Raw genomic sequence first — 25,482 nt, forward strand, 5'->3', positions numbered from 1 at the left:
TTGTTAATAAATATGTTTGTCGGTGTCATTGAGTTTATAAAAAAATTAAAACCGGCAAAAATTGATAGTCTACTTTCATTCAAAACTATGCAACTCACATTCACACTCAGATTTTCTGGGGCATAATAAAATGCTATTTTATGTATACAGTAAATATTCGATTCATTCGTAAACTTAAAAAAACTAAATCAAATTAAAAAAATTGTTACATAAAATCTTATTTTTATTTTAAATTTACTGACTGTTGTTACATAAGATACTAGAAATTTTTAACAAATTAATTATGTAAAAAACATCTTATACAATAGTTATTAATTTTTATGATACATTAGAAAAAGATCAACATGTTTTTTTGGTTGTCACACTATACCAAGTAGCACAAAGATCGCGCGGCTGGTACGACTCGCGCGATGCGACCAAATTTACCTAAACTTGCAGAGAGAAAAATTGTGAAATGGCTCTTAATTATGGTCCATATTTATGAATATCGCTACTTAACTTAAATCTATACTCTGCGGGAGGCCTACATGGAGAGCCGGGGCGAAGTGGCGAATGCTAGCGCAACCCCATCTCGCCCTACCCAGGCGGACGACTGCTCAAACGTGGTGGTTTTTTAGTCAGTCAGTAGGAGTCTGACTTATCCCTCTGACGCCCCCGCACTCGAGAGTATCCATGAAGGATTTTCCCCACGTAAAAAAATAAATAAATAAATAAAAGGCCTACATGGAGAAAGAGGTCTATGCCCAACAGTGGGATGTTCAGGCTGAATCGAGATATTTTATTGTAGTAATAATTCGATTACTGTATCGAAATTTATAACATAATATGTTATAAGTAACAGTACTAATGAACGTTAATTAATTCAGAGGTTATTTTGTGTTATTAACCGACTTCCGAAAAAGAAGGAGGTTCTCAATTCGACTGTATTTTTTTATGTATGTGTTTGATTTCGACAAAAAAAAAAATCGAAAGGTGGTGTGTGTTACTTGGTCCTATTTAAATTTATTTGAGATCTAACAACTACTTTTATAGTTATATCTAATAATGTGTTTTTACTTTACTATTTTTTCTTCGACCTACGTTGTATTATACCGCATAACTGTTTGCTGTGTGTACCGATTTTGATGATTTTTCATTTAATCGAAAGCTAATGTTTATCATGTGGTCACATTTAAATTTCATCGAGATCTGATTACAACCTTTTGAATAATCTTTGATAACGCGAAATTGCTTAACTATTTATTCGTTTACCTGCGTTGTATTATTTGTCAATGTAAATGAAGTCAGTTTTATTTTTTGTCGTTTGCGAGCAAATACAATTATTCTAATACCAATATGAATAATTAAAAATCATAGGTAGAGAGAAAAATTCTTTTTTTTTTGTGGCTTGTCAAACGCAACTTTTTCGAATGTCCAACAGTGTATAACATGTTCGATAGTGTCGTTGATGGAAAGCACTTTGTTGAACGCTTTGTTACACAGCATCGCTTTTGTGTAATTGGAAAGCAACCAATATTAATTATATTTTATTACGTCCACGTTTCATGGAGAACACTTTATTAATTTGTTGGCTAGAGGACTACAACCAGTGGCGTAACGTCGTTTTTTGCAGCCAAGGACCGACCGAAAAGTTTGTATTGTTGTAGGAGCTCCGAGGTACGTCAGGAACGATGTACATCAACAACGATGAATACACCGGGACACCAAAACCCTCACCGAAGAGGAGTATTTTCGTAGCCTAGGGCGCACTATGTTCGCTCGCGCGGAAGAAAGTGAGTGCGTATATAATTACAGCCTATACAGTCCACTGCTGGACATAGGCCTCCACAAGTTTACGCCAAAAATAACGTGAACTCATGGGTTTTGCCCATAGTCACCACGCTGGGTTGGTGACAGCAGGGCTGGTGTTGTCACACCGAAGACGCTGCTGCCCGTCTTCAGCCTGTGTATTTCAAAGCCAACAGTTGGATGGTTATCCCGCCACCGATCGGCTTTTTAAGTTCCAAGGTGGTAGCGGAACTGTGTTATCCCTTAGTCGCCTCTTACGACACCCACGGGAAGAGAGGGGGTGGCTATATTCTTTATTACCGTAGCCACACAGTACGAGTGCGTTCATCTCCACGGAATTGCCCGCTCAGTAGGAGACCACCAGATGGGCGTCCTCTACCTCGCGAGCTCCTGCAGTTCCCATCGAGCTGGCCCAGTGGACAGTGATGGTGACAATTCGGACGACGCGGGGGGAGGGGACATCCCGGTGACACCGACGTAAAGGAAGACTATGTAGAATCGTGTACTCTACTAATATGACGGATGATCGACAGTTCAATTAACCAATAAGATCATAGGCCCTGGCCCAATAGGCACAAAAATAAAGTGATCCTGCAAGCAATGCTCCCCGGTGATGAAAGCGTAAGGGGGATATCCTCAAGGCCTGTACCCAGACAGGTCCATGGGTCTGCCAGGACGAATCACGCAGGTTCTTACATACATATTATGTCAATGTAAATGATTGGCGGCGTTGCGCAGTCTAACGCACAGATCCTTTGTATTAGTTTTCCAATTACAGAGCATAATGTGGATCAGTGGCGCACAATACCGAGCTGTGCTAAATGCTTAATTGAAATGTGAATAAAAAACAGCCATACGCAGTTGATGAATACTAATTGAGTGGATAGTGGACTGGCGTAGTTACATTTTTATTTTTAATCTGTGGTTGATATAGACAATTGATAATGATTGATAATACCTAAAATCAAAATAATTTAAATGTTCTAAAAGGTGAACAACAATATTACTTAAATTATACTTGAATTTAAATAATAGAAATTAGAAAGTAAGTGTTATAGTTTTATCAAGACGATACAGATAATGTTACTTTATGGTCCAAGAATCCAATAGAATAAAATTATTAAAATGAAAACTATCGAGGAGCTAGAAAAGGAAATAAAAGATGTTGATAAAGAGTTGAAACTAGTCGATGCAGAGATATTAAAATTAAAAAATAAACAGCGTGAGTTACACGAAAAGAAATCTTCATTAAAACTAACGATAAATAAAATAAAGTCGGACACATTAGCGAGTGTCGATTGGGCAGCAAAAAAGTATGCGTGGTCCGAGGATGTTCAAAAGACGCTTAAAGATGTATTTAACATAGACTCATTTAGACCTAAACAACTAAGTGCCATTAATTCAACACTTTGTGGTCAACACGTAATTGTTGTAATGCCAACAGGAGCTGGTAAAAGCCTTTGCTATCAGCTTCCAGCTCTGGTTAAACCTGGTGTCACTCTGGTTATATCTCCCCTTATCTCACTAATGGAAGACCAGGTGAGGTCTCTGAAAAATAGAAATATTGCAGCAATGTTAATGACGAGTATAAGTCCAAAAGCAGAGACCGCCGCAGCTTTTAATGTTCTGAAGGACAATAAAACTCAGATAAAACTTTTATATGTTACCCCTGAAAGACTTGCAAAGAGTAAGAGGTTCATGTCAAACTTGCAGAAATGTTATGCTGAAGGTAGATTGCAAAGAATTGCCATTGATGAAGTGCACTGTTGTTCGCAGTGGGGACATGATTTTAGGCCAGATTATAAATACCTTGGCATTTTGTCTACTATGTTCCCTAAAACACCTATTTTAGGATTAACGGCAACTGCGACAGCCCATGTCTTAACAGATGTGCAAAAGATACTCAATATCCCAGGCTGTTTGGTAATCAAATCAACATTTAACAGACCAAACCTTTATTACAAAATTTTAGAAAAACCAACATCACAAGAAGATTGCTTGGCTATACTTGAAAAGCTTTTAAAATATAGGTATAAAGGAGAGAGTGGAATTATTTATACTCATAGTATAAAAGATTCTGAAGACATTGCTGAGGGGTTGAGAAAAAGAGGCTTGAGAGTGGGTTGTTATCATGCAAATATGGAAGCAGATTCAAGATCGAAAGTTCATTTAAAATGGTACGAAAAGACTTATCAGGCTATTGTTGCTACTGTGGCTTTTGGTATGGGTATTGATAAACCAGATGTCCGATTTGTCATACATCATACAATTAGTAAATCAATGGAGAATTACTATCAAGAAAGTGGTAGAGCCGGCCGAGATGGTAAGAGAGCTGAATGTGTTACTCTATACAGAATGCAGGACTTATTTAAAGTTAGCACCATGGTATTTTCAGCTTTTGGAAGTATTGACCATCTTTATGGCATGGTCAAATATTGTCTCAATGGTACTTTTTGTAGACGACAACTAATTGCACAGCATTTTGACGAAGATTGGGGTTATTCAGATTGTAACAAAATGTGTGATGTATGCTCCCATCAAAACTCTAGCATTAGGGAAATAAGTCTTGAAGGTCATTGTAGGGTTCTTTCAAGCATACTAGATAATGCTCAAACGCAAGACACAAAACTTACAGCTCAGAAATTACTGGACGCTTGGTATTTAAAAGGACCAGTTCCTCTTAGACATAAAGGCAAGGAACCTAACTTTTCTAGGACAGTGGGTGAAGATGTAATAGCATATCTCCTTACAGAAGGTTATCTCATTGAAGACTTTCATTTTACGGCTTATTCTACTATATCTTATATAAAGAAAGGCCCTAATATGGAAGCAGTTGATGATGAAAGTTTCACTTTAAAAATGCCAGTTAGAAAATATACAGAGTTCCATTTAGACAGGCCAGCTCCTAAAGATTTTTATCCTATTGTTATAAATGATGTTAAGGAATCAAGAAAAAGAAAATCAAGCACTGAAATAAATGGTAAAAAATCAAAAACTATTCTAATTGATGATTAAATTCATTTATTATTTAACTAATTTGTTTTAGTCAACAACTTTGTTTAAACATAATTTCAAAATGGGATATCCAGTATAACTAAAGATTTTCTTTTGCTGTAATTAATAATATAAGTGACATGTTCTTGTTAATTAATCATACACGTCGTCGCGGGGAATATTGTAATGGTGACAACTTTTCATATTCAGCTACATTTTCTTCAAATTTACCTGATAATTTGCTAACTTTCTTTTGTTTTTGCTTCCTGTGCATATTGTTAGAATCATTAGAAATTTCTGCAATTAAAATTGTAATAAAATATTGTGCAGTCAAAATCCCAATTTCAATTACACAATTATCATAGTAATAATCATGTTACTCACTAGTGCTACTGCTCCTATTCGATTTTGAACTGTGCTGGCTAGGAAGGACACTGAACCCAGATGCACTAGAACGGGCAGTAGAACAAACACTGTCAACACCTAACGCGTCCAGAGCTCTCATCCTTTCAGCAATCTGATCTTTGATCAGTTCGCGATGTGGTCCAGCATGTCCTAAATCTTCCATATCAGCTAACCATTCAGCACGCTCTCGTATTTGAGTAACCACTGGATTCAATAATAAAAAAAATTCAAACTACATGCAAAGTAAAAATGTATACTTATGATCAACACGTTAACGATACATCTTATGAAGTTCTAATATGTAAAATAATTTATATCAAAAGAAATTACAGTCATTCCACTGTTCCTTTTTAGATGGTGGTTTAGGTTTTAGCTTTATAAGGCGTGGCGGTCCTGGTGGTTTTTGTTCAACATCCCCATATGTCATGCAATGAGCTAATCTTTCTTTTAATTTTTCCCGATCTTCGCCTCTTTTAAGGGGGCGATATCTAATAAATAAAAAATTGAAATATTTGTTGTTAGACATGAAGATTTAATAAGTAGGTATAATATAACTTATAGCACACCAAAACAATGAAAAAAAATATGGAAATAAAAGCTGCTAATACTTGCTAAATAGCAATATTTTCCAGACAACCTGATGTTAGCTTAAAGGGATATTGTCTTGCAGATGGGCAGGTTAAGATCAATACATATTTTAATTATTTATTTGTAACATTCAGAAAAGCATGTATTACAGTACATTTACTTGCAAAAGCCCATAGGCTTGTCCACAAGTAGTACTTATATAAAATATCATTATTCATCGTCATCATCATTTCAGCCTATCACAGTCCACTGCTGCAAATAGGCCTCCACAAGTTCACGCCAAAAATGGCGTTAACTCATGTGTTTAGCCCATAGTCACCGTGCTGGGCAGGCGGGTTGGTGACCACAGGACTGGCTTAGTCGCACTGAAGACGCTGCTACCCGTCTTCGGCCTGTGTATTTCAAAGCTAGTAGTTGAATGAATATCCCGTCATCAGTCGACTTTTTAAGTTCCAAGATGGTAGTGGAACTGTGTTATCCTTTAGTCGCCTCTTACGACACCCAGGTGATAAGAGGGGGTATACTCTATATACTTTACTACCGTATCGTATAAAATATAGATATGCACTAATTTGCAACCATTATATAAATATTATAAAGACAAAAGTTACACTTCAGTATTAAGAGCTTCAGCTTCTCGTATTGCTGAAAGAGATCGTCGGCGCGAAGTTCGAGGTCGAACAAGTGGAATTTCTGGAACTGACTTTTTTATGTTTTCTTCATTCTGGCGCAAAGCGAACGCATTTTTCTGCCGTTGAGATATACTCAACTTTGACTCTTCCAGTAAAACTGTACATTATAATTTTAAGTAGTTAATAAATGAAGAAAATAAATAAATAGTATATAAATAAATGCCTCATAATCAACAGCCCACACTATTTCCAGTGTTGAGGCTCCGGAAACACAATACGATGACAATATGTATGACCAATACAAATGTATGCCACGTAGCGCTAACTCGTCGTCTACGTTACATATAGGTATTATGTAATGCTAGAAAATACCTACAATAATTGACTTTAAATATTAGGCATCCTTTTTTTAATTAACCTTTTAAAAATTCTTGTTGAGCAGCTGAAGGTTCGACTGTTCGTGTATGAAATATTCCGCCATATGGAATAGTTTTGCTTGGCCACGTAATATTAACGAATCCATTTTCGTCGGGTTTCTCCATCTTTAATAAATTCGTTTAAAAATGTATATAAAAGTAAGTATATAGTATACTCATAACTCGACTTTTGAAATATCCCGGGCAACAAGCTATTATTGATTTAACATTCAAGTTGCCAGACAAAAAAAAGTACATGGACAAACCATAGAGGGAGACACGGAAATACTAAAAGAATGTTGCAATTGCAAAGGTAATTTCATTATGAAACAATAACAATAGAGCTAGTATACTTACTGAAGTTTCACGCTTTAAAATAGATCCTTTAGGTTTCCTTTTGAAAAAATAACTAATTAAATCCCTAGGACTAGGAACTTCTCACTGTACTTTAGTTATGTTTTTTTAATCCCTAGTTTATCAATTCACTCGTACATATGAATGTAGACTAATAATACGTTATATAATATAATAAAGACTTATATATTTCAAATAATAAATTAATATACACATACAAACATTACATAGAAGGGAGTGAAGAAAAATTAAAATTTATGTATATTTAAATGATAACAAATAAGTAATGTCAACGTATCAAAAAGATTTGATACTCGATTAACACCGTAGGTACCGTATTTTTTTTTTATTTCCCGCGCTTCAGTTTTGGCATTTGTATCATTTATATATAACTTAGCAATCAACAAAACTATTTTTTCAACTAATGAATATTTAAAATTAAAGAACCAACTAAAAAAAGAAAGTAATAGTTTATGACGCTGAAAATGGAAAATTCACTTGGATCAACTATCGAAAAAATTAAATTTCAAGAACAAGATAACGAAGCAAAGCTAAGAGAAAAACGCGAATGTACCTTTATTGTTTTGTGTTAAATATACGTGTTTAAATTATTTTGAACCATGCACTTGCCTTTAAAATTATATTTTTTTATAGTTGATGTTTCTGTAGCATTCTTGAACAGATCTATTCGAGAAACTCTATTAGAAACTGAAAAATCTAAACAAGAACAGAAAACACTTTCGGACAATATTAGTTTATTGCGTACGCAAGTATTACTAGAAAAAATACGACGGGATTCTTTGGCTGCTGAGCTAAGTACATTCAATAAAAATCTTGAAGATTTACGATTACAATCCGTAAATTTCTTATTATGTATAATATTTAACATTTTCTCAAAAGATCAAAGTATCTTTTCTGTAAATTGTTAATTCCTTGTTTAGACTAACGGTATTACACAAGTGTGGGAGCAGCGTTCTACGTTTTGTAAAGAAATTCAATCCGCTTCGGACAAATACGATGTGTGGGCTTTATTAATGAGACCAGCTTATGCAGAGCCCTCGGTAAAATCTGTTGAAAAAGAAGAAGCCATTAACCCAATTTCAAATAACGAAATTCGATTACACGCAGCTATTGCAAGACGTGAAAATGCTTTAAAAGAGCGCGATCGATTAAAAGCTGAACCAGATAATGGCGAAGAGTTTCTTCGGTAGGCCATTAAACTGCAATAAACTTATGTTGACGGTTTTAATAATTTACTAATTTAAATAATCATAATAATGTATTTAATGATACCAGTAATTTTCTTTTTTCTAATCTAGAATAAGAAACGCCCTACGTTACTCATTAGAAAAGATCGAAGAATTGAAACAATTAAAGTAAAGAAAAACCACAAAAAATCTGCGTAAATATACTAATTTATTAATTATAATGATAAAAATTCTACTAGGTACATAATTAATTATGATTAATTTTATTTATTATTACAAAAAAGTAGTTTCAAATCGCACCGCAGCCGCACTAATCATTATCTGTCAATCAGCTGTTAAAATGTCAAAGAACATGGCATAATTTGTCTAGAAAACGAATTAATTAACTTAATAATAAGAAAAAAAGTTTTTAAAAAGCGATCAAAATGAACAGAAATTTATTTGTTTTAAGGTATTACTTTAGTTACTGTAACTTGCATATCGCACATGGTATACGTTTATTCATATGTACCGTCTTGGTTATAACTTTTATCGATTTGTTATTATATTACTAAAATTATTTGTGCGTTCTGAAGTTGCTGCTAATCCTTAGCTAGTTTTGTAATATATGTAAAATATATAAACGTTGGCTAATACTTAAAAAAAAAAAAATCTAGAATTACTTCTCCTTTATATGTGGGAAACTAATATAAATATCGTTAAAACTTACAGAAATAGTTCTATATGCACCTCTGTATTGTATGAATATATATTGTAATACAAACTGATTGTTTGCAATGTAATTTTACAGTAAGATTAAAAAATTTCCAGGGCAAACAGGATAATATTCTAAATAACTTCGACAATAACAATCATTTTTAATAGATGATTGGGTTGGACTGTATTTTTATCAAATAGATATTCAAATAAATATTGAAAATCTACTCTTTGTCTTGGTACTTTTTTTCCATTTTAAAACTTCATTGTAACTAGTCTGAATGTGTTTACAATGATCATGCACTTATAAAATTGTTATTAAAAATACAATATAATGAATTTATTATTAAACGCTTGAGATTACTTCAGACAGATCATACAAATGTTAAAATAATCAAAGTATTACAGAAAGTTTAATTGTTTATGGACCATTTAAGTGAGATAATTCATGTAATGCATTTCTATAAATGGCCAAGAGACAAAATATTAAACTCTTAAAACTTAAAATCAGTTAATTCTAACCATTTTATTCTTTTGGATTTCTGGACGAGTGTTTATTTTCTTCGATTTTTTTTTGCATCAAACTGTTGTACCTATCCCTATATTGTTATTCATAATTAACATATTATACTATAAATTATAATAATAAAATTTATTTGTTAAGCTTTTGTCGTGTAAAAAAAAAATATAACATGTTAGGCATTTTTCTTTACATCATGTTATTTTCTGATTTCAGAAATTTCATCAGACAATATAGATTACGTAGATTTTATACTACAGAAGTAAATGAAAATGAGCCCATCAAATTCTCTACGAGCAACGCTGCAAAGAAAACTGTACAATCAGTATTTAGAAAAACAACATCAGAAAGCATGCCTTGGTATCAGCCATACAGCGTGGTAGGAAGTGTAGCAGTATTCCTCATTTACTTCTGTGTCCTTAGAGAGGAAAATGATATAGACCTTGAGTTTGATAAAACCTTATACGATAGAATACAAGGATTGGAAAAAGAACAGTTATTACAAAGCTACAGGTATAACAAGGAACATGGACAAAGTGTAGAAGACATAGAGAGAAGATTAAAAGATCTTGAGGCAGAAGAGGCAAAACTTGTAGCTTAGTTCAGGATAAACGTTAATATTGTAGGCAAAGTTAAATAAATATTGCACAAGTTTGACTAATTTTCATTGTCTTATTGTTAGTCACACTTTTTCCCAGATTTCCCGAGTTATAACCTCACATTTAATGTATATACATGCTCACTATGGGTGACATCAGCATAAATATTCTACTAATATAAATGCGAATTTGTAAGGATGTATGTTTGTTACTCTTTCACATAAAAACCAGTAGTCAGATTTTAATGAAGCTTGGTATGAAGATAGCTGGAGATCTAGAATAACACAGGCTACTTTTTATCCTGACATTCCAATGAGACCGAAAATTAGGCGTGTAAAACCGCGTGGCACAGCTAATCTAGAAAAAATCGAGAATAGTATTGAAATTGATTTATTTAAGGGGATACAAAGAAAATTGAAAAGAATAACTGCATCATTGTCATTAATTACATTTTGTAATTTCCTTTAAATATATATTTTTTCTATGTAATATCCGTAACAAATGTCCACATTTCCACACTGCATATGGTAGTTTAAATATTCAGCAGCATGTTAATTCCTTAATTACTATCATCAATAACTTGAAATATTAACTTTAAATTGATATGGAACTGCTGTAATAATGTAGTTACAACAAATAATGCTTCTCAAATGAACCTGTTATGATGAAACCTGACAGCAAATGATTGAGGGACAATTTTAGTTTGACTTTATTCTTAACTGTAAAGGACAATATTTATAATTTGTATATTATTATTGTACATTTGATCAATAACTCAAATTGATATTACAACAAGCAATAAAATTAATTGAAAAACAATTTATTTACTCTAATTATATTTATTAACACCAAAGTATCTCATTACACAATTATCCAGAAGTGAATCAAATTATTTCTAACACGTGTTCCTTTCATGTGGTTACAATATTGCCTTAACTACTTCCTAGACATACCACAAGTCACTTAAATATAAGCTATGTTGCTGCACAAGACAGCAACTAGAAACGAGCAACTCGGCAAGAGATGCCAGAGTAACAAAAATTAATTTTTTTATTACAATTTGCTAGCAATGTCTCGTACAAACAACATAGAAACACTTACATAAGAAAATATTTATAAAAAAATTCAGTTCTGCTGCCTCCGAAAATTTTACGATTACGATGTTAAGACTAAAAATAATATATGAGAGACAATAAAAAAAGAGTTATAGAATTTAACATCTATTCGAATTACAATAATTTATGATTAGACACTAAAACTATTGTATTATTTATGCACGTTCGCCTCGAATCCGTCTGGCCAGCTGTATATCCTTAGGCATGATAGTGACACGTTTGGCATGGATAGCGCACAAGTTGGTGTCTTCAAACAGACCCACGAGATACGCCTCACTCGCCTCCTGATAAACAATACACAACATTTATTAGTAGATTATACAAATTTACACAAAGTAATTTTTAATATCACCGTCATATAAAGTAGCCCACCTGCAAAGCGCCGATGGCCGCAGACTGGAACCGAAGGTCAGTTTTGAAGTCTTGAGCGATTTCTCTCACAAGTCGCTGGAATGGCAGCTTACGGATCAACAGCTCAGTGGATTTCTGGTAACGACGGATTTCTCGGAGAGCTACGGTACCAGGACGATAACGATGAGGTTTCTTAACACCACCAGTGCTGGGAGCTGATTTACGAGCTGCTTTTGTAGCCAATTGTTTACGAGGGGCTTTACCTCCAGTAGATTTACGAGCTGTTTGCTTGGTACGTGCCATTTTTACTGCAAGTTAAGAAATTGTGATTTTTAAAAACACAATAAACATTGAGATGTTGCAATAGTATACACTGACTTCTAAATGCAATTTATTTCACTTCTACGTTAAATTTCACTAATTACAATTAATAAAATATGAACCTTATTTAAAGATGCTTCAAAAAACACGACTTTTATGAAAAATTGTTAACACAAACTAATTTTGTAACAATATAATCACAGCGCAGACAACAACGATCATATGCTTAATAACAGTCCAAGATGGCGTCGAGAGAATGGCGGGCGAGCAATGACGCCTTCTTTACGCGTTGTGATTGGCTTGACGTAGTAGTATTATGCTTATTCCATTGGTTATAATGTAGAGCTTACTATTGGTCGAGGGAAAAACACCTTTTGATAAAAAGTAGTTAGTGATTGGTTAAAAATATATATCAGTATTGCTAGAACAACAAAAAAATATATATTTATATATAAATGAAAATTTTATACAATTAAGTATTTTTTTACTTTTTTCGTATCTTTTTATATTTGTAATGTATAAAAGAGAATGGATACGAAAATAAATTTCAGTCCACATTTTTTTAAATATAATTGTAAGATTGTAACTAGCTATTACTATTTAAAAAAAATCATTTACTTTACGTCTAACCATGGTATATTGGACTTGAAATCTATACTAACATTATAAAGCTAAATAATTTGTTTGTTGGTTTGTACGTGGATCTCTCACGCGGGTAATCTCAGAAACTAGTTTCAAATTGAAAAATTATTTTTGTGTGAGACAGATAATTGACAATGAAAGCTAACCCATTTTATAGCTTGGAGAACTAAATAACAAACATGATCGCTACTCACAGTAGGCAAATTATCGCTAGCCCACAGTGGAGAAACGTGGTGGATTCAGGTTCAACCCCTATTTCAGAAGATTACTGTTTATAGGCTAGCTTAGCTTTATTTTTTATTAGTGATTATAATTAATAATATAATGCATATAAAAAATATAATAAGCTATTAATTTTTTTATAACACATACACACACGCACGCACGCACGCTCGCTTACACACACTGACACACGCACGCGTACGCGCGCACGCACGCACGCACGCACGCACGCACGCACGCACGCACGCACGCACGCACGCACGCACGCACACACGCACGCACGCACGTACACACACGCACACCATTATGGACTAATAATAAAATGCGCGCGAAAATAAATACATGAGCTTGACGTGCGCGGATAACATCGACGATTCCACTATGCCGAGTAATGTTATACATGTGCTATCATGATTGTGATATAAAATAATAAATGAAATGTAATAAGGTTGATAAATGCAAACAATTTTTTTTTTAAATACTTTTATTAACGTATATAATACAAATTAAAAACTAGAGATTATGCTCAGGTAATAGACACATTTAAATTCTTAAAACAATAAACTATCAATATTTCTTATCACAGTATAAAAATTTGATTTATTGATTTGGTCATTATATGTTATACCAGCCACCATTGCCTACTTTAAATTATTTTAAAATATAAATATTAATTTAAAATATGTGATTCGAATATTCGAGATGTAAGTTACTTTTATAATAATATCATCATCACTGGTCACATAATTATTATTTAAACCTATATAAAAAATATTGTAAAAAAAAATGAATATTCGAGAAACAATATCACACAGTCATCACTGGAAATAAAATGTGGAATGTAATAATTTGTTCTTATTCAATTATTTTTTTCTAGCTTTAGCAGCCTGTCAATAAATTGTAGAATGTAACAAATTGTCCATATTAATATTATCTTTTTCTTCAATATTTAGCAACCTGACAATAAATTGTGGAATATAATTTGTCCTTATAATAAATACTATTATTTTTCTTCAATCTTTAACTGCCTGTTTAGAATGTGGGTGTCGTAGTGCGGTGTGTAGGTCCGCCCATAAAGCTGCGACCCGCGCATGCGCAGTGCCTAGCGTCCTTAAAAGTTCCGGAAGGTTTTCCAATGCTGACAGAGCATACACTCGAGCTATACGCGCCTCCTGAAATCAATTATAAATTAATAAATTACAAGAACCTTGATGGTAAGATAATTTTTGAACGTTAGACCTAGTGGGCCATCAAACTATTCAAAATCAAAATCAAAAATGTCTTTATTAAAATAGGCTTAAAAGCACCTTCAAATAGTAATTTTACAAATTAAAATTTTAATTATTTTTAAAAGTGAAGCTACCACCGGTTTGGAACACAAAATGTGCATTTTTGCAGAGAAGAATCGGCAAGAAAGTCCACAGTTACTCTTATACTGTGTTTTTATACAAATTTGGAAATTAACATCTTGCATGAAATACAGGGTTACAAGTCCACACATCTTTATTATCAATGTATGTTCTTTTTGATAAACATTTTAAATTTATCCTCGTTCGTTAAATATAGTCTCAATATCTGTAGCATTACCCCATCGTAACAGACCGTAAGACATAACACTATTGAAATAACTAAAACATATCAAGCACGTAGTGTCGATGTCATTAATTTGAGAAATAATTCAATGGAATAATAATATGAAGTAATTGATTTCTTATACTGATGTTGTCTGATATATAATTTGTTCCTGATTTTTTTTGTTACTACTTGTTCAGTCAATTACTGAGCATTTGGGTGTTGTTCAGCAAAACAACGCACACGCACGTCACCGTGCTGAATACATTAGGCCAACGCCGTGCATTTTGCTTCAGTGCATATTTAACTGTGTCTTTAATCGGATGCGCTCATTACCATTAATAACATTTTGTACCTATAGCTCTTTCTAATTTAACATTTAAACATAAAACATTTCGCTAATGCTCAGACACCCTACGCTACTACTATAAGTAAATTTAATTAAATTTTTAATTATAGTAAAAGGTTTAAAAATTGTCGAAAGATAAAGAAATGTTTTTTATTTTCTCATAAATTATGTGATTTTACACTTGACAGAGGTATGAATGATATTAAAACCTATAAATTGTGTAATATTCTTTAAATTGACCTAAACAAAAATGAATCGCCGAAGTATAATAGTAATATAAAAATTTCTGAACGACTGCACCCAACGGAATGTATTTTCTTTTCGTTTGGCATAGAACCTCTGAAGACTCGCCACCAGAGCGCACGGCAGCGCGAGTCCGAGTGAGGGCACCAGCGCTCACCTCCACGGCGCAGCGCAGCGCGTACCGGTGGCGCGCGCGCAGGGCCCGCGCGGCGGCGCTGCGCGGCGCGGCGGCGGCGGCGGCGGCGCGCTCGGCGTGCAGGCCGCGCGTGAGCCGCGAGCACAGCCGTCGGTACGCGCCCACCGCGTCCAGCGCCAGCAGCAGCCCCTCCATCGCCTCCTGCTCCCCCACCTCCAGCTGCGACTCGCTCGTCTCTAGCGCTAGTCTGTAATTTATATACATACTAGCTGACCTGGCAAACTTCGTATCGCCTTATTTTTTTTCTTAAATATAATAATTACATATATCAAAACAAAATATACCCTATTTTTTAAGTTGGATCAAACTGCACACGGTGTGCAAATTTGATTAAAATCGGTTAAGTAGTTTAAGAGTTCATCGCGGACAAACATTGTGACACGAGATTTATATATATTAAGATTTAGTATACATTTCATTCAACTAGGACACGGCGGGATATTCCCTGCTCACTATCTCGAGCGGCCCAACTTGGGAAGTACCTCGACCTCACAGATCACGGCCAAATAACACTGTCCTCAAGCAGTGTTGTGTTACAGTGGTGTGTACGGTGACCAGAACTTCTGGGGGGGTCTGGGAAAGGGGGGCAACGCATTTCTGATGGTTCTGGAATTGCTGGTGTCTACAGCCTATACGGTATCTGCTCACCATCAAGTTAGCTGTATAAAAAAAGCATCCTAGCTGGATAAAAAATGAAAATATGCATACAGTCCACTGTCAAGGTAAATTAAGCTACTAGAAATGATAACACTGACCCACCTAAAACAATCAGCTAAAATTAATATACTAGTGCCATAAGAAATTATAATGTGTTTGATCCAGTAAAGAATTTATTATTATTATTATAAGTAAATTACTTATGTTATACCCAGAGTTGGGGCATTATTCAAACCCACAATGCAGAAAGCAGTGACTCTGCAAGCTGCGTAAACAAGCTAGTCTAAACGAATTTATTTATATTTTAAATACGTTATTTACATTTTAATTGTGTAATCCTAATTTAGTAATGTTTAAAAGAAAATTAAACGTACTCTGCTGCTGCTTTCATTGCATCTCTTATACGTGTCCATTTTGCCGTATCTGCAACTGAGGGGGCCGATAGTGCATTCAGAGCTGCCCCTAACTCACGTATATCGCTGCGTTCAGAATCACATCTGCTTTCAACTGAAAAAATAATGAAAATGAAATATCTTTTAAACATTTTTATTTATGCAAAACCTATATGGAAAACTAACCTTTTTCAAATATTTTGAACAACCTATCCAGACCCAAGTGCGCCAATCGAAGCTGTTCTTGTTCAGAAACAAATGATTCTTGCATTTCATCCGTACTCATATCAGTCTACAAAAAAGGCAAATATTAAATTACCAAATTTTAGCAATGTATTGTTAAGTGGCAAAGAAACAATCTCTTATTAACTAATACTTACAAATAATACCATTGATATGCATGAAAATATATAAAAGCATATTTATATATAAAATCAATATTGTAAATTAAATTAAAAAAAATAACAATATAAAGTTTTACCGGGTTATCTTCTTGTGTGCCAGCCAGTATGAATTCATCATGCTTGGGCTTGTCGAGTTTAGGTGTTGTTTCACACAAGAAAATTCTAAGATCAGCATCATGGGCCATCACTGGATGCCTGGCTACGAGTGTTAACCAGCGTTGTAAAGCTGCTCTACGTCGCTGTAGAAATAGGGGACTACCGCCCCCTACCACTACTCTTTTAGGAGGTAAGCTGCATACTGCTCTGAAAGTGTATTTTTTATATTGTAATAAAATAAAATAATATATTGAGTATGGTTTTTCTCCCAATACCATCAGTATTTGTCAACAGTACCAGTATTTGGCAAAATTAGTTCAATTAATATAAATGAACCAGCAAAACTTTACTAGGTCAACATAAAACCTTACAGAAGAAGCTAATAATATTACAAAGCTAAATAATACTGCTCCAAAGAAGTGTTGTGTTCCTATGGTAAGGTTTATGGTAAGGTCAGAGCTTCTAGTAATGGTCAGGGGTAGGGTCGGCTCTGTGCTTGCAATGCTCCTGATATTGCAGCCATCTACAGGCTACGGTAACTGCTTAACACCAGGTGGGCCGTACATTTGTTATTCAACCTGGTTGTATAAAAAAAAAACCATACATACCTATAAGGATACTTGACGTACAAAACGTCGTATAACTGTACAAACTCATTGTACCGTCTTGTGACGGTTGTTCCATGGCGTCTCGAGCTCACATAATACTCGCAATGTTTCAAGATTAGGCCTTTACGCTCTGGGACCAGGTCTACTGATATAACGTCGGTGGCTTCTAATTCTTCAAATGTAACTTCAGTATTATTTGTCATAGTTTTAAAATAACTTCAAACACTTCAATTTCTTCCTTGTAGCTAATTCTTTGTACTATATTACAAACTTATTATTGATATTAAATATTGTTATTAATACGATTTTAAAATTATTGACTTATTTTTATTGTCAGTTAAATCAATTTATTAATTTGTGTATGATCAGACATTAAAAAAAAAAAAATAGTAACTTTACACTGCCAAAAAATTTTTGTCAGAATTTTTTAGATAAGTTATTGCACAATAAATTTGTTATAAAATGTTTATCTGTATCATATGGGATGTTGTGTCATTGATAGCAGTTAGATAGGTGATGTAAAGATTGTTCAAGTAGGTACTTATGAATGGAAAAATGTTAAATTTGAAAAAAATACTGCTTCAATTTTTTTCTTTTTAATTATCACCCACTGTTAATCTCAAAAGTCTCTTAAAACTCTTGACATACTTATAAATTGTAGCAAATGTAAACATGGTTTAACATTTACTATTCTGCTTCAAACAGTTCTTTGGTCCTATTTGTTCTTCTTTACCACATTTTTAATAATATTATAGTAGCATTATCACTTTATCTAAACAAGTTTATTTATTATTAAAATATTCGCTAAATGCAAATCGTATTCCGTGTCAATTTCGAGACTCTCCGCTTGCGATAATTCCCATACCGTACAACTGCAAAAGTATAAAAATATCACAGTTACCTCACGTTTTTTAGGTCAAATAATTAATATATATCCTATTGAAAATAAAATAAAAAATACAATTTTCCATTATGTCACTAACTTGTTTTTCTGGTTTGGAAAAGTTGCCACGTCCGGAAACCGGAAACGTACTTTGACGTTTACGATTAGTTTTATAATTTTATTAATTATGACCGTCATATAAACGTATGAGAATATTAAAAAGAAAGAAAATTTTAAAAGCGATTAAATTGAATAAAAAAAAATGAAAAAAAATACTTATTATTTTGCAAGGTTCCTTTTACAATAACTCCTCGTCTAGATATATAAAATGCTCCAGATTCAATGAATTCACCGTTCCAATCTTGTCGACGAGGTCGCTTTTTGTAGTCAAAATTTAAAGAATGTGTCCCAGAGTTGCTGTAGCTCCAACGAAGTTTGTAACTTCTATGATTTAGTTGTGAGTGAGAGATTAGTATTTTTTTATTTTAAAATATACCCCAAATTTAATTAAATAATCAAATATTTACCTAGTAACCGAAAAGACACAATCAAATGGAATTGGAAAATTGAGTTTTGCATGTGCAGAACGTAAATATTTGAAGTTTATAAACGGTGAAGTTGCCTGGAGGAGTATTAAGATATCAATATCCTGTCTCTTTTCAATAAATTCAGCTACTCCCCATATTGATGGTGCCCAGTCAGTTGATGTTACATAGCTTCTTTTAAAAACGGTTGTATTGTCTAAAATAAGAGAAACAAAAATGTTGACTGCGATTAATGGTTTAGTTTGCTTCCCTGTATTTGTGTGATACTTATTAATTATAATTTTATGACTAAAAGCTTAATGCAATAATCTATACTAGATAATATAACTTTCTAATGGTAAAATGATTCTTATAATTTAGTAGTTTTAGAAATCGAAGTAAAGAAATAAAAACCAAATATATTAATATATTTTCATACCTTTTTTTTTTAAAATACCGAACATATAAATTTAATGTATAATTGACGTTCAATAACATAAGAATTAATTTAATTCTATCAATCATTTTATTTTATAGAAAAACGTTTCACTGTTAATATTATTTTCTGCAGATAAAGTAGTTTTAGCAGTTACACAAAAAAGACTTACACTTCAACCCTTCTAATGCTATTAAGGGATGATCTGTCGAAACAGTTATATCGTGAAAACCAGCCAACTTAGCAGTCAGTATAGATCGACCAAGTAAACTAATACCACCGACGTTTCGAATATTCTTCAACCGTACACCTTTTGAACCGCCACGGGCTAAGATTAAGACAGCCGTTTTATCACAGAACACCGGTGAAGCACTATATGAAATAAATCCTTATATATTCATGAACCTCTTAAAAATGCACTATTTAATCATAATACTTGAATTATACGTACAGTCCAATAAATATGCACAATATCAACATCATTGTTTACTATCTCCTAAAACTGATTACATCTAAAGTCGTGTTGGATCACGGATATTGCTCAATGAGTGATTTCCGTGTTTATTACCATAAGTACTAGTAATCAAATTGTTGATAAGGTAGTTTGAAAATAGTTGTGTGTATTTGAGCAATTATTTGACCTAAAGAGTAGGTGAATTTTCTTACACAGGAACATAATTATTATATACCTTCTTTTATTAAATAATAATAATATTGTTTTTATTTAAACTAATAATCTTAGCGGTTAAGTGATATATTTCAATTTTACAAATGAATTAATTTTTGTTTTCGTTTTAGTAGTAGCTAGTGAGCCACCCCGGCTTCGCACGGTTGCATAAGCTATCAGTGTTCCTCTACCATTAGGATCAATGAACTTCTTGATGTCGAGGAAATGCTGAACACGACGAACGGTAGTTTGCTCAAAGCGCACATTACGTATCGCGTACTCGCACCGTGGAATGCTCGATGGTGCTTTCTCCTCATCGTCAAGAGTTGAATTCGACGCAAAGAATTTTCCCTTTTTCTTTCGCAGAATGTGCCAGAGAGCCTTAGGTTCACGCAATGGTGGAAGTGAGGACTGAAAAATACCTTCGACAGCTTTGACAAGAGACCAAACGGCACGGGTTTCACTTGGAAAGCCCAATAGTCTTTCGCCAATTCTGCTAAAGTGTTTGAACTTTGCCCTACCGATTTGATTCCTTTAAGACCTAGAGACAGCGTTGAATATCTTCTTCAGGTTATGGCCCTTTAAATATCCCGCATCTATTATCAGCTTTAAAGGCTTTAAAAATTAAGGAAAGTGGAGCTGTTCCAAACTGTATATGAGCAATTATAAATGCAACTTGAGTAGTTTATTAACACTTTGAGCAATTTAAAATATTGTATACATCAAGATATAGGAGTTTGAAATTATTGATAAATGAATAATTTTCAACGAAATTTTTGATTTTAATTAAATAATTTAAGGTGAGCAATTTAAAAGGACAACGTAGTTGAATTGAGCTACTGAAAATCTATCGATTAGTATTTTTTTTATTACAAGCATCATTATTTTGCAGGCTGGGGTGGGGTAGGTATGCGACAGTGATGTATTCCCTAGTTTCCAGTTGTTCCGTTTTGGCGCCACTGTAGCCTTCATTTTGACAGTACAAATCGCATAGTGCTTGAAACAGTCGATAATCCAGTTATCGATGTTTAAGTGAGGTACCTATTCTATCGATCAAATTTTTGTGTAGGCAGGTAGGTTAATAACTAATTATTTTAAACTTTACTTAAAAATAAAAAACAGGTTACAGATTTTTCATTTATTTATTGCTTTTTTTTCTTAATTTATGACTTTTATATTTGACATAAGCAGTTTTATGAATGTCTGATATTTTTAATGTATAGGTACTTTTCTTCAACATCTCCCTTTAAAATTTTATTTAAAATATTGCACCAGTTGTGAACATGAAGCCTGATTACATATTATTTTAAAAAATATATTTTTCAATAAATCTGAACGGTTGTTCTGACACCCCAAGGAGAAAAACTTCAGATTTTTTATATTTTTTCTCAAATTTATTGTAATTTTCTTCTGGCAAGCATTTTTATTAAAATAATTATGTATATATGAACTTACAGCTCGATATAACATTAGGAGTTTAGAATTAGGATATACTAAATTATTATTTTTTAACAATTTGTATTCTCTATGCCGGATATAAGAATAAATATTATGCTCTGTAGAGGGGGTGTGGGCAGGGTGCGAGTGGGCTTAAGTGTGCGGCGTTAAGTCGGCTCGCCTCTGTCAAGTCTGCCATACGCGTCCACGTCGCCCTCAGCTCGCCGACGTACGGGCTTGGGGGCGAACCCATTCCTTAGGACGTCATGTCTTCTGGGATGGGTCGCACACCCTGGTAATACAGTGGTCGTAACGGGCGCCGCAAACTACCATCTACCCCGGACTGCTGTAGCTAAGTATGACAGGCCATCCGCCGCGTATAGTAGGTGACCCGGCGGATCACAATTGCAATTGCCTACTTGCGTGTGTCCTGCGCAGTTGATCGCCGTACGCAGGGATGAAGGAGTCCTGGGGGGCTGAGTCGAACGGGGTCTGGGTTTTGTTACCACGGGAGACAACACGCCCTCTTTGGTCCGGATTTCAGGCTAAACGGTAGCCCCGTAGCTAGCCACTGCGGGGAAACGGACATGCGTAACTGCACGGATGAGCCGGGTGCTTTACGCTGGCGAGATGGGGAAGGGTCCTCTGGGAGGACACGGGGACCGGCCATGCTGACGGAGCAAGGGTGTTCGGAACAACTGGGGGCCGTGGGATCGCGGTCACCAGCCGGGCATCTGCAGCTCCCGATGTCGCGCTTGGAACCCAACCTTTCACATCTATATCCACTGCGTAGCCCCGGTGTCGAAACGGCATCCCCAACGTTGCGGGCTCCATGGAGGGTAGGGAGCGCAGTGGATGTATTTATTACATACACACTATGGATAAAAACAGATCCAAACCCACACAGGGACCTGAAGGGAAACCGGATGGTACCTCACTGGTGGCGAGAACCGCGAATGCGGGTCCGTCTACCAAACACCCACCACAAGTTCAACAGACACAACAGGGGAGCGGTACCACGAAGTTGGGACCGCCCTCCTCCACAAGCGGAGGCAAGGCAGCGAAGTCGACCTTGCCCTCAGCAAACACACACAGACATGGGGGTGGTGCTGCCAAGGTGGCGCCACCACACACAAAACGCAAGTCCGTGGGTGGCCGAGGGGAAACTGGGAAACCGGAGGAACCTAGGCCGTCCACGTCGACGGCGTCCTCAACAGAGGGTGCAATCCTTGTTGCCGACAGGGCACCGGGGCAACCCGGAACCCGGACGGCGGAAGAGGTGGCTGCCCTCCAACGCTTTGACGAGGCGTGGACTCTTGTCGACCGACGACAGGCCAAGGGGAAACCCAGCAAGTCGGCGGGACGCGTGGGTGGTACATGGTCCTTCCAACCAGGGAGCGAACCTAAGCCTAAGCGCAAGAGCAAGAGGCAGCGCCAACGTCAGAGAACGGCCCAAGCCAAAGAACCCAAACCCATGGGGTCCGTCAAGTTTGCGAAGGGGGCGGCAGGTGGCCAGGGCAACCAGGCAACCGGTCGCGCCCAACGCGGCGAGGCGCTGGCGAGGGTCAAAGCGGGGGATGGTAGTACGTCCCAGGCACCGGCCAAAAGGGCTCGCCTCGACGACTCTCAGTCGCCGAGGGGGGACCCCAAAAAGCCGAAGCTAGCGGACGGAACTCATGTCCCCTATGCTGCGGCTGTGCAGTCGGACCTACTGGTTGCGGTAACAACTGCGACCGGTGAGCCCCTGACTGCACAAGCCGCACAAGAGGTACAGGTCCTTCTACAGGAGCGCCTTCTCAAGGACTCCATAGAAGCGACCGATGACGAGCCGGTGAATCCTGTCTTTCAGGGTAAACCGACCTACGCAAACGGGGCTCTGAAACTGTGGTGTGGTGACCACGATACCGTGGGATACCTCACGCGCATAGTCTCGGAGCTCACCTTGCCCACGGGTGCTAGACTGACGGTCAAGCGACAGCGCGACCTCGTCAAGTTGGTCCGCTGCGGCGTTCTGCTTCCAGGTGAACAACCGGACATCTGGAAGGTGGGACGCGCGCTGCGGTTCCAGAACAAGTGGGCAAGGGTAGACAGCTGGGTCCTCCACAAGGTCGATAGACAGGACGGTAACACGTTCCTGATCTTTAGCGCTCCTGAGGATGTGGTGCAGACCCTGGTTGAACGCGAACGCCGACTCTGCTATTTGCTGGGGTCGGTGTACGTAAAATTCCAGGGTCCAAAGGGCAAATTCGCCGAGCACCTGCCAACGGGGCGTGAAGACCAAGTGGAGGGCACAGAAGACAGCGTAGGGCAGGTGAAGGAAGAAGAGCCAGGAGCAATCCCGGCCATTCCTGAGCCGCCCCCTACGAGGCAGTCGAGCCCCAAACTCCAGACCGAAGAATCGGTGGTCGTGGTAGAGCCGCTTCGGGAGTCGGAGGAAGGGGCTTGCTTAACTTGCCTGGACAACCTGGCCATAGGGGGGACAGGGACGGAGGAGGCGGGGGAGAGGCTATCTGAAGATGGCTCACCCGACTCACTCGTCCTGTAAGGTCCTCCAAGCTAACCTCCACCATAGCATGACAGCAACGGCTCAGATGCGGAAAGGTTGGAGGTTAACACAACAGCCATTGCGCTGATCCAAGAGCCGTGGGTCAGAAATGGCATGGTATGCGGACTCCGGAATGCTGGAGGTAAGCTCATTGCACATACAGGCCCGGAGAACACCAGGGCCTGTATTTACATAACTAAGGATAGACAGGCGCAAATTTTGACGAGCTTTTGTTCTAGAGATCTCTGCGCCATTAAGCTGCACAGAACGCAAGACCACAGCCTGCCGGAGATGGTGATCGCCTCGGCCTACATGCCAGAGGCTGACGCGCCACCGCCGCACGACATGGCACGGCTGATAACATACTGCGAAGAGTCCGGACTGCAACTGATTGTAGGCACTGACTCCAATGCACATCACATCCTCTGGGGAATGAAAGCAACAAACGAAAGAGGTAAGCTCTTAGTTGAATATCTGATGACGACTAATCTACAGATCATGAACGTGGGCTCTGAACCCACATTCGTGAACAGACGTAGTAGGACAATCATCGACCTAACACTAGCCACAGAAGCGGCCTCTGGAACCATCTCCAACTGGCACGTATCCGATGAGGCATCGTGCTCAGACCACAGATGGATACGCTTCGACGTACAGGTAAACACAGTCCCAGTAGTCCCTAGGCGTAACCCACGCAAAACCAACCGCGTGCATTACGTCGAGAGACTGGAGCAGCTGCTCAGCGAGCAGACATGCCCAGACAGACTCGAGGGAACAGGACAGATAGAAAAACAGGTAGATATGCTAACTAACAATATTATAGACTCCTACCAAACTGCATGTCCCTTATCAATCCCACCGGAGAACAAAGTGAACTGGTGGGGGCCTGAACTGGAAAGACTCAGGAAAAAGGTAAGGCGACTCCTAAACAGAGCAATGAATACATGCGCCGATCTGGACTGGGACAAGTACAAGAAAGCCAAGTCCAGATACAAGAAACGTTTAAGGTATAGAAGTACCGACTCGTGGCGCAAATTCTGCAGCAGCGTGGAAACCTGCGAACAGGCCAACAGGGTAAGGAAGGTTCTCGTCAACCAATCTAGCCAGATGAGGGGCTCCCTGAGAAAGCCAGACAACACCTTCACTAGCACGCTGGAAGAAGCTGAGACCATTCTGGTGCAAACGCATTTTCCAGGCTGCCGCATCATGCGGTCGGTCGATTGGCTCGAAGAGGATGTGACCCCAACAGAGGAGCAATGGGAGTATGCACTCAAGGTAGTAAGTCCACCAAAAGTTAGATGGGCTATCAACAGCTTTGACTCCTTCAAATCCCCAGGGTTGGACGGGGTCTTCCCAGCACTTCTACAGTGGGGAAGCAACCAACTGACCCATAGGCTTACCGCTGTCTTGGTAGCGTGCTTAGCTCACAGGTACGTGCCAAAGCAGTGGAGGGAGGTAAAGGTAATCTTCATCCCCAAACCGGGAAAAAGTGACTACTCCGAACCCAAATCCCACAGACCTATCAGCCTAACATCGTTTTTGCTGAAGACCCTCGAAAGGCTGTGTGAACGGGATCTGAGAGAAAACGCCCTGGCTACAGTACGCCTACACTCACACCAACA

The 25,482-nt window shown here is 37.1% G+C and overlaps 7 protein-coding genes across 9 annotated transcripts; 3 read left to right on the top strand and 4 right to left on the bottom strand.

Moving 5' to 3' along the window:
• Window positions 1-2,699: 2,699 nt before the first annotated feature.
• LOC123657107 (ATP-dependent DNA helicase Q1-like) lies at window positions 2,700-5,118 on the top strand. Its single transcript, XM_045592691.1, has one exon. The coding sequence runs from the start codon at window positions 2,914-2,916 to the stop codon at window positions 4,801-4,803; it is 1,890 nt and encodes a 629-aa protein (XP_045448647.1). The 5' UTR covers window positions 2,700-2,913; the 3' UTR covers window positions 4,804-5,118.
• LOC123657114 (UPF0193 protein EVG1 homolog) lies at window positions 4,790-7,027 on the bottom strand. Its single transcript, XM_045592699.1, has 5 exons — window positions 6,826-7,027; window positions 6,387-6,564; window positions 5,518-5,675; window positions 5,167-5,391; window positions 4,790-5,079 (listed from the first exon to the last, which is right to left on the bottom strand). Exons 1-5 carry the CDS (start codon window positions 6,947-6,949, stop codon window positions 4,940-4,942), a joined length of 825 nt encoding a protein of 274 aa, XP_045448655.1. The 5' UTR covers window positions 6,950-7,027; the 3' UTR covers window positions 4,790-4,939.
• Window positions 7,028-7,662: 635 nt separating this feature from the next.
• LOC123657118 lies at window positions 7,663-9,855 on the top strand. Its single transcript, XM_045592702.1, has 5 exons — window positions 7,663-7,747; window positions 7,832-8,034; window positions 8,119-8,384; window positions 8,497-8,579; window positions 9,818-9,855. The coding sequence occupies exons 1-4, from the start codon at window positions 7,663-7,665 to the stop codon at window positions 8,555-8,557; spliced, it is 615 nt and encodes a 204-aa protein (XP_045448658.1). The 3' UTR covers window positions 8,558-8,579; window positions 9,818-9,855.
• Window positions 9,777-10,255, top strand: LOC123657123. The gene has a single exon (XM_045592706.1). It carries the CDS (start codon window positions 9,798-9,800, stop codon window positions 10,200-10,202), a length of 405 nt encoding a protein of 134 aa, XP_045448662.1. The 5' UTR covers window positions 9,777-9,797; the 3' UTR covers window positions 10,203-10,255.
• A 768-nt stretch (window positions 10,256-11,023) lies between these two features.
• Window positions 11,024-12,269, bottom strand: LOC123657124 (histone H3.3A). Its single transcript, XM_045592707.1, has 3 exons — window positions 12,110-12,269; window positions 11,688-11,974; window positions 11,024-11,599 (listed from the first exon to the last, which is right to left on the bottom strand). Exons 2-3 carry the CDS (start codon window positions 11,967-11,969, stop codon window positions 11,471-11,473), a joined length of 411 nt encoding a protein of 136 aa, XP_045448663.1. The 5' UTR covers window positions 11,970-11,974; window positions 12,110-12,269; the 3' UTR covers window positions 11,024-11,470.
• A 1,048-nt stretch (window positions 12,270-13,317) lies between these two features.
• On the bottom strand, window positions 13,318-17,571 carry LOC123657468 (sorting nexin-8-like). The gene is made up of 6 exons (XM_045593011.1): window positions 17,369-17,571; window positions 16,742-16,967; window positions 16,447-16,552; window positions 16,243-16,375; window positions 15,173-15,398; window positions 13,318-14,023 (listed from the first exon to the last, which is right to left on the bottom strand). The coding sequence occupies exons 1-6, from the start codon at window positions 17,569-17,571 to the stop codon at window positions 13,865-13,867; spliced, it is 1,053 nt and encodes a 350-aa protein (XP_045448967.1). The 3' UTR covers window positions 13,318-13,864.
• A 377-nt stretch (window positions 17,572-17,948) lies between these two features.
• LOC123657116 (N-acylneuraminate cytidylyltransferase) lies at window positions 17,949-19,747 on the bottom strand. 3 transcript variants are annotated; one of them, XM_045592700.1, is made up of 5 exons: window positions 19,663-19,747; window positions 19,384-19,583; window positions 18,779-18,992; window positions 18,528-18,695; window positions 17,949-18,240 (listed from the first exon to the last, which is right to left on the bottom strand). In XM_045592700.1, the coding sequence occupies exons 1-5, from the start codon at window positions 19,692-19,694 to the stop codon at window positions 18,141-18,143; spliced, it is 714 nt and encodes a 237-aa protein (XP_045448656.1). In that variant the 5' UTR covers window positions 19,695-19,747; the 3' UTR covers window positions 17,949-18,140. The 3 variants fall into 3 exon arrangements, 1 of the variants encoding a protein (XP_045448656.1); XR_006743654.1 differs by lacking the exons at window positions 18,528-18,695; window positions 18,779-18,992; window positions 19,384-19,583; window positions 19,663-19,747 and adding an exon at window positions 18,352-18,403 and having other exon boundaries at window positions 18,157-18,240; XR_006743655.1 differs by lacking the exons at window positions 18,528-18,695; window positions 18,779-18,992; window positions 19,384-19,583; window positions 19,663-19,747 and adding an exon at window positions 18,330-18,392 and having other exon boundaries at window positions 18,157-18,240.
• Window positions 19,748-25,482: the final 5,735 nt, after the last annotated feature.

This window comes from Melitaea cinxia, chromosome 10, assembly GCF_905220565.1.
Source record: "Melitaea cinxia chromosome 10, ilMelCinx1.1, whole genome shotgun sequence".
In the NCBI taxonomy this organism is placed as follows: Eukaryota; Metazoa; Arthropoda; class Insecta; order Lepidoptera; family Nymphalidae; genus Melitaea; species Melitaea cinxia.

Excerpts from the sequence above, each read along its gene's own strand:
- LOC123657114 (XM_045592699.1), bottom strand. The coding sequence starts at position 6,949 with ATGGAGAAACCCGACGAAAATGGATTCGTTAATATTACGTGGCCAAGC. Across the intron at positions 5,392-5,517 it reads AAAGGAACAGTGGAATGACT|TGGTTACTCAAATACGAGAG; the intron begins GTAATTTCTTTT and ends TATTGAATCCAG. Across the intron at positions 5,080-5,166 it reads GAATAGGAGCAGTAGCACTA|AAATTTCTAATGATTCTAAC; the intron begins GTGAGTAACATG and ends TTTTAATTGCAG.
- LOC123657124 (XM_045592707.1), bottom strand. The coding sequence starts at position 11,969 with ATGGCACGTACCAAGCAAACAGCTCGTAAATCTACTGGAGGTAAAGCC. Across the intron at positions 11,600-11,687 it reads CGGCCATCGGCGCTTTGCAG|GAGGCGAGTGAGGCGTATCT; the intron begins GTGGGCTACTTT and ends ATTGTTTATCAG.
- LOC123657107 (XM_045592691.1), top strand. The coding sequence starts at position 2,914 with ATGAAAACTATCGAGGAGCTAGAAAAGGAAATAAAAGATGTTGATAAA.
- LOC123657468 (XM_045593011.1), bottom strand. The coding sequence starts at position 17,571 with ATGACAAATAATACTGAAGTTACATTTGAAGAATTAGAAGCCACCGAC. Across the intron at positions 16,553-16,741 it reads GCACACAAGAAGATAACCCG|ACTGATATGAGTACGGATGA; the intron begins GTAAAACTTTAT and ends CCTTTTTTGTAG. Across the intron at positions 16,376-16,446 it reads GTTCAAAATATTTGAAAAAG|TTGAAAGCAGATGTGATTCT; the intron begins GTTAGTTTTCCA and ends TTATTTTTTCAG.
- LOC123657118 (XM_045592702.1), top strand. The coding sequence starts at position 7,663 with ATGGAAAATTCACTTGGATCAACTATCGAAAAAATTAAATTTCAAGAA. Across the intron at positions 7,748-7,831 it reads GCTAAGAGAAAAACGCGAAT|TTGATGTTTCTGTAGCATTC; the intron begins GTACCTTTATTG and ends ATTTTTTTATAG. Across the intron at positions 8,035-8,118 it reads AAGATTTACGATTACAATCC|ACTAACGGTATTACACAAGT; the intron begins GTAAATTTCTTA and ends TTCCTTGTTTAG.
- LOC123657116 (XM_045592700.1), bottom strand. The coding sequence starts at position 19,694 with ATGATGTTGATATTGTGCATATTTATTGGACT. Across the intron at positions 19,584-19,662 it reads TTGTGCATATTTATTGGACT|TGCTTCACCGGTGTTCTGTG; the intron begins GTACGTATAATT and ends TATTTCATATAG. Across the intron at positions 18,993-19,383 it reads AGCATTAGAAGGGTTGAAGT|ACAATACAACCGTTTTTAAA; the intron begins GTAAGTCTTTTT and ends CTCTTATTTTAG.
- LOC123657123 (XM_045592706.1), top strand. The coding sequence starts at position 9,798 with ATGTTATTTTCTGATTTCAGAAATTTCATCAGACAATATAGATTACGT.